Below are 7,315 nucleotides of genomic sequence, written 5' to 3'. Positions count from 1 at the left end.
TGCAAAGTTCAAGGTCTTGTTTTAAAATAGCTAATTCTGCCTCTCTGATTATATCAAATGATTTACAGTTAAATAAAAAATGACGAATATCTTCGGTTTCGCCACTTTGGCACAAGGTACACTGACCAGTAATCTCTTTAGACCATTTGCAGGTCTTGCCATCAAGGGGTAATGTGTTGGACCTTAATTTAAATTTTAGACTTACCCCCATAAAATTAGTTTTATCAAGCAGATATTTTTCGAAGCTTGGTGTAGATTTCAATTTTGAATAATTTTTAAGAGAAGGCTTTCGGTTAATTTGAGTTTCCCACTCAACGTTGTATGAGTCTGCAACATGTGTATTTACAGTTCTAACAGGAAAAGAATTAAAAGTGAAATTATCTAAATCAAAAACATGTCCAAACATATTTAAATCTGTACATTTATCAAGTATATTCTTACATGAATCAAGAAATTTGTAATTTAACTCATTAAAATTGGATTTCAGTTGAAGCATGCAATGAAGTAGGGTATTTGGCCACCGATTTTCATTCATATTTATTACACGATGGAGGAATTTCATTTTAGAAATTTCATGCATTTTTGACAATGGGGCAGTCAGTATTGACAGTATTGCGCATGACCACACATCAATGTTTTTTCTTTTGTATTTTACAGATCAGCACTGTTGTGCTACATGAACAACATTTGGTACTGCAGCCATTTCATCAATATCATTTTTATGATTTTATGAGACACAAAAAAATATTTTCCAGACCTAAAAATGTTGCACAATATTATTTTATTATACTTCAATTATTGCCATAAAGTGTACAAGTATTCTTACTGGATGAAAGATTAGCCCCACCTACTTTGAATCTGTCTTCTAAAGTTTAAAATATACTGTAACAAATGCACAGTTACTATTGTTAAAAATGTTGTAACTTCATTAATTTATTACTGTAATTCACTAATTTCTTCCAGGTATGTTGTATTAAAAATCAAACTGAAAAAATGTTAATCATCATCATCAGATTGTATCATCGATCATAAGAAATGGATGGGATTGAAATTAAACAAAACATTATGTTTTATTTTAAAATTTGTAATAATATTAATATTTCCTAATATTTCCATTATAGACAAGTACTGTAGGATTAAGGTTCACTATCAAATGTGTTAACTTATACCTCTGGATCTGTAAAGTACATTTGTACTGTGTATCACCTTACTGATATGTTTTACTGTATGTAGCATTGAAAAATCGCCAACTTCATTAACTCAGACAAGATTGTATTCCAAAAAGTAGCTAACAACAGCCCCCTTATATCAGCTTATCCGTAATGGTGAGTTGGTCGGGTCGCCCTCATTAAATATTAAAAATTTAAACAAAAATAAACTGCAATGATGTCAGAACAAAGAAAACCTTATTAATTAAAGTATCTTTCAGTTTCATCTATCAAAAATGTGGATATAATAAATGAAATAGCTAAAAAAAGAATGTTGTACTTTCTTGTTGAAGACTTTATACAATTTGCAGCCTCATGGCTGAATGTACTCATGAAGTAAAAAAAAAAACACAACATAACAACATTTCACATGAAAAAATAGCCACAAGTAATGACCTCAATTTAGACCTCAGTGGTTATGGTTAATCAAATTTGTCAGGAAAGGGACCGCACTATTTATAAAACGCTCAACTCATACTTGAGGAACATCATATTTTCTTGGCCGTCTTTAAAGGGACATACTGTGAGAAGATAAGAAAGATGGTAAATAAAAATGCCTTGGCAAAAGATGTGGCACAAACCTCTGTATTTTTATTAAGATGATGAAAATCAAATCAAATCAAATCTTTATTGTCCAAATATAGCAGAAAAGTATACTGGAAATTCTTCTTTAGACAAAAACAGAAACCAAATTGCACAATCATTCTTAAACTACACAATCAAAAGTCCGAAAAAAAAAAAACAAAGATACAAAAAGACCAATTTACAATTTACAAAGTTTATCAAAATACAATTTGAATTAAAAAAAAGTTATAATACAATTAATATACAGGGTGTATGTAATTACATTTTCAAAAAAATAAATTCAATATGAAATTTAAAATAAGAATTAAAAGTTAAAATCATACTAATGGAACAATGAATCAATTGCAGCAGTTTATAAAATATACCAATCAATAACCATGTGAGTGTGTGCTCTACATATTGATAATTCTGCTGTCTGTTGGTTTATTTCAAAATTATTATGAAAATTTTCTTACGTTAACGTTTTGACAACAACTTCTCCATAATGCTCTATCCTGGACCCTCTTATTAGCATCCCATTATCACAATCCCTGATTTCTCATGAGCTACTGTTAAAGGTTCAGTTTAGTGGAATCATGGAAATAGAATAAAAGTATCAATTTTGTACTGTAAATATATCAATGTTTGTAGAGATACAGTACGGTACATTACACTATCTCGGTAATAGTTAGCTTTCGATTACACGACGACGGTAGGACGCAGAATGTAATGATGTCGCTAAAAGTCTTCTGCGCACGCGAGAACGTTAAGTTCTCCTCGTCGCGTTGATTCTGGGATGCAATTTGGCCAAATCTACGTATGCAGAGAACATGGAACGCCCGGTAGGATGGTCACGCATGAGTTATTCCGCTTTAGTGATGCGTCACCATGCAAATCAAAAGCTCTCAAATGATAAGGAAGGTTAGAATCGGCATTCATCTGCGCATTTCAGAAAATAAGCACCGATTGCTACGCAGATTTTTCTGAAAATTAGATTCTGACCTAATATAACAAATGTATTATGCCTTCTATTCTATAATTAACGGCAGATTAGTATAGTGGCAGAGGGCATTATGTTAGTGTTCACACACGGAAGAAGCAGAGTGAACTCTCTTCCTGTTCTGTGGTCTTCTGGGATACCATTGCATGACATGATTGCTAGGTAGCAGACAAGAAATCTGCAAATAAAGATATGATCTATGCCCTGATGATGAAGGTGCTTTGGCTTTTAAGCCTAGGCTAGGCCCTAGGCCTACTCTATTTAATTTTTCAAACCACTAGAGAACTTGACACACAGACTTTTTGTTATAGTGATTTAGTTCACTTTTGTGTCCCTGTCAATCAGCTCAATTAGTCTTATTTTTTTCTGATAATTGTTATGTTATGTTTTGTTTGGCAATAATAAAAGAATAAGAATAGAACTTGAGTGTCGCAGGACATGAGACTTGTTAAATGTTATTTATTTATATATTTGAAAACGTGCATGAAAAAAATTACAAGAATCGATGATTCAAGATACCTCGGCCCTATATATTATTATGAAGTGAATTGAAGGTATATACACGTATGGAGGCCCTAGGCTAGGCCTACTATTACTAGCCCTAGCCCACTAACATTAATGAGGGGTTAAATGGTGGTTCTGGTCAGCAGTGAGTGGTTGTCAATGTTGTTTACTTATGATAGGCCCCCGGATAGGCCTCCTTCGTGCTCCCGCCTCCTACCTCCTGTACCTTATACTTACCTTTTATCAAGGCACACTATCCATTCAGCCACCATTCTTATCGACGTTAGCACGACTATTATATAAACACAGTCAGTTTCGAATCCTTCTCATGCTGGTCGCAGAAAGTCCTAATGCTGATTATTTTACACTAACACTAAAGGTTCAACATCTACCGAAAGAAGACGACAGTCTCCGTCGTTTTCTTCTGTATTTTTTGTGAGCAAGCATTGGTGTAAACAGGTGTAAAACCAAAAACTGCCTACGCCCTCTATGCACAATATGAACTTTAACAGACGTTTCCCCAGTCGTTATCAATAAAGATAAAGCATAACCCCTGGATGAGAAGCTTAGTTTTGGTTAGTTGGCTAACTAAATATGGTTGAGGGCTCTCGTCCAACTATATAGGAAGGTTGGTCATTTTTTCGGTAATCGGATAGGCGAAAATGACAGTTTTGCAGTATTATTATTATTATTATTATGGATCACGTTCGGAGAATTAGATATTTTTGTGGATTTTTTAAGAACTCATAACAGCCAAGGGAATGGTGAGTTAAATGTAATGTGACACATGACAGACAGTATCAGTGTTTGTCAGTTACATTCGTCCCCGAGAAGGCCTGCTGCATGCTTCTGGATAGGCTAGTCTAGGCTAGGCCTAGGCCTCCTCCTAGGCCTAGGCCTAGGCCTAGACCCTAGATAGACTGGTCATTGGGAGGAAACTAGGCCTAAGCTAAGCTAAGCTAAATAAGGGTTCCAGGCCTGGCCTGGGCCTAGCTTACTTAATACTAGGTAGGCAGAGTAACAGTAGTTATAACTTTATAAAAAGCCCTCTCTTTTTTAGCCTAGCCTAGGCTACTCTAGCCTAGCCTCCTAGGCCCAGGGCAGGCATACACAAAGCTGGCCTCCCACATCACAAAACCCACACCACACCGTCACCATGCTCCAACCACCAGTCATTGCCATTATAGTACGGCCGTCCCGAGGCAAAACAACGTAACTGACATTTTTGTCGATTTTGATATCATTTGGGAGTATGTTAAACACGTCTGAATTACCTGTGAAACTTTCAGCTCTCAATATGAGTTGTTTCAGAGATAGCAAGCACCACCTATCTTTAAGCATGAAACTTAAAATCTACAGTAGTGATTTTCTGTGGAAAAACAACGTAACTATAAGATTACGCGGCAAAACAACGTATCTGCGATGAAGATATGTTGTTTTGCCACGGAATGGTATTCAAAAATGGTCTTGAACCGATGGAGTTTGGCAAGGCAAAATCATGGTTATTGTTGTTTTTATATCAAAAATCTTAAACAGCAATGTATGAACAGGCTAAGTAATGCATATGATTACCCCAAACGTGATAAATTCCAAAAATATGTCGCACTTGCACTGCAGCAATACCGAGCCCGACATATATCCGTGGAAAAACAAAGTATCTGTAATTATCGCTAATAACTTTGCAATAAACAAATGGTTGTAATTAAAATTTTAAATATAATCTCAATGTCTATAGATATACAATCCTGCAAAATTTCAAAAGGCTACGACAAATTATTGCGAAGTTTCGAACATGCAAACTTTAACTCTATTTTTCTCCAAAAGTGAAAAAAAAAGTTACGTTGTTTTGCCAGGAAACGGCCAAGTATTAGCTGGCACAGCACAGTCAATGGAATGTCACTTTAATGTGAAATTTAGTCCAAGCAATCTAACTGTGTATTCACTTTTAACTGTATACCTCTGTATTCAACAACCTTCGGAGACCAACTCAACTGTCTGTCTTAGTGCCAGCCCATTTCTTAAGTGGATTGTGTGACGTCACCTAAATCTGGGGGGACACCTAATTGGACATCCTGGATATTGTTATCAGGTGATTCCCCACCAGCTGGCACTACATTCCTCCCTGTATTATTTTTTTTCGTTTTTGAGCAGGGGCCTCCACTACTGCCCAGTTGCTCGCTCTACACACTTTCTATTCAAATTTCAGGCTACCATTTATCATTTTAACTGCATAAACAAAACTTTGCAAAAAAAAAATGCTCACAAAATATAAAGGAATTGGCTCCGAATTCGGCAGACTTCAAACTCACCCAGTTGATTAGATCAGACATTGGGATTTCCGTAAAATTGAAAATGCAAAGCCCATTCTTTAAACTTGCTGTTTACTGTCGCTAACACCGCGCTCCGTCCCTAAAGAGACCCGCCCAATGGACTGACAGGTTCCACAGCTGCAGCTAAAAATAGGCAACACCATGGTCCTTGTGATAGGTGCGTTTGGTTGAATTGGTTGTTGTAGGGCAAAAACTAACCTACGACATCAAGAAAGGAAGTTTAGGCAAAAAGACTTGCCTAGCTCAAGGTACAGTAGAGGCCAAATCCTAGGCGCCTATGCCTACTATATAACTATAATTAGGGTGTTCCTTCCGTTTGATGCACGAGTAATGTCTGATTTTTTTCACCGGAATAGGCCAAGTTTTGGATAGGCCATTTAATCACAGGGCAGTTGTTTAAATGCATACTGCCACTTCAAAAAAACGATGTCAGATTCATTCTGTTCATGCACATAGGGTTCCCTGGGTATAATCCCACACCCGCTCAAAAAAATTCTTGTCTCGAAGTTTCAATTGAGTTGCTTCAATCGTCTTCAGGAGAATAATATCTGCAATATAACAATATAGAAGATGATTATAATGATAGGACGAATAATGGTTAATTTTTCAATGCCCGGATTCTACAATCATGATTTAAACCAACATTGTGTTTTTATGTATAATAAAAATAATATGTCTAATTAATTATTAAGTGTTAATATAATACCCAACTGTTATTAGCCACTGACACACAAACATCAGTTGAAAATTTGTTATTGATCCCATCTGCCTAATGATGGAAAAAAATTAATTTCTTTCTGTTACCCTTCATTAGAAAGACCTTAGTCCCCTTACATACAATCAATAATTCTGTAAAATTTACCTAAAGAAGTCTGTTGGATCATACTCTTAACAATCTATTGTTATTGATTATTGGTTGCTCTACCCTTGATGATGTCAAGAACGAAAACGTTAATTATTAAATATTGTTATGGAAGAAAGAAAGAACATTGAAAAAGTAAAAACAATTAAGATTTAACTGTGAAAACAGCAGATGGCAGATGTGATTTGAAATAGTAAAAACAAGAATTCGTATGGCATGCTTTGACGAGAGAAGACTCAAAGAGACAGAAAAAATGATAATATTAACAGATTTATTCATAATGTAACTACTGTATGATTTATGAAATATGAAATAGCCTACTGTAGATCAGGAGATTGTCCAAAAAGAAGGTCGGTGTCTAATAATAATTGTATTGACAATGATATCAAGAAATAGGGCACTACACCCTAATGTGGTGTATACAGTATATTGTGTTGACAAGAAACATAGCCCAAGGCAGGTGGTTTGGCTCAATTACTTTCCCTTTCGTAATCAATATTAAAATTTCCTGATCAATTACCATGCAGGTGTAACTGGCATTATGCTGTGTAATTTGGCACATATTATTTAATCAATTGAATTGTCATAAGTCATAAATGATAAAAATAAGAAAAGAAAGGGTAAAAAATAGGAGTAGAAATGTAGAAAGCAAATTAAAAGGAAAAGAACTGAAAGAAAGGTAAGTAAATATAAAAATGAAATAAGAAAAGGGGGAAAAAAGGCAAATATTAAAAGGAAATACTGTAGATATTGAAGGGATAATAAAGGGAAAAGGGTACAAGAAAGGAGAAAAAATCAACCTAACTGCAGGAAAAGGAAGGAGTGGTAAAGTCTCTTATACACATCT

At 35.1% G+C, this 7,315-nt stretch overlaps 2 protein-coding genes and 1 long non-coding RNA gene across 11 annotated transcripts in view; 2 read left to right on the top strand and 1 right to left on the bottom strand.

Annotated features, from left to right (window-relative positions):
• LOC117106768 overlaps positions 1–78 on the top strand; it is a 934-nt gene extending 856 nt beyond the window's left edge. Inside the window, exon 2 of the long non-coding RNA XR_004445138.1 lies at positions 14–78. This is a non-coding gene — a long non-coding RNA (uncharacterized LOC117106768). The remainder of the gene's footprint in view (positions 1–13) is intronic.
• Positions 1–3,730, bottom strand: part of LOC117106767 (rap guanine nucleotide exchange factor 4-like) — a 73,589-nt gene extending 69,859 nt beyond the window's left edge. For all 5 annotated transcript variants that reach the window (XM_033248197.1, XM_033248198.1, XM_033248200.1 and 2 more), the window contains exon 1: positions 3,514–3,730. In XM_033248197.1, the coding sequence (XP_033104088.1) occupies positions 3,514–3,548 (35 nt within the window). In that variant the 5' untranslated portion in view covers positions 3,549–3,730. The remainder of the gene's footprint in view (positions 1–3,513) is intronic.
• Positions 3,731–3,871: 141 nt separating this feature from the next.
• LOC117106818 (sorting nexin-13-like) overlaps positions 3,872–7,315 on the top strand; it is a 41,926-nt gene continuing 38,482 nt past the window's right edge. For 4 of the 5 annotated variants that reach the window (XM_033248282.1, XM_033248283.1, XM_033248285.1 and 1 more), the window contains exon 1: positions 3,873–4,040. In XM_033248282.1, the coding sequence (XP_033104173.1) occupies positions 4,038–4,040 (3 nt within the window). In that variant the 5' untranslated portion in view covers positions 3,873–4,037. Of the gene's footprint in view, positions 4,041–7,315 lie in introns of all 5 variants that reach the window. The other variant, XM_033248281.1, reaches the window with a different exon arrangement.

This window comes from Anneissia japonica, unplaced genomic scaffold (genome assembly GCF_011630105.1).
Source record: "Anneissia japonica isolate Jap-2015-1 unplaced genomic scaffold, ASM1163010v1 scaffold2471_len1564793_cov202, whole genome shotgun sequence".
In the NCBI taxonomy this organism is placed as follows: domain Eukaryota; kingdom Metazoa; phylum Echinodermata; class Crinoidea; order Comatulida; family Comatulidae; genus Anneissia; species Anneissia japonica.
Note: the sequence above shows the minus strand (reverse complement) of the source record. Positions and strands in the feature narration are given on the sequence as shown.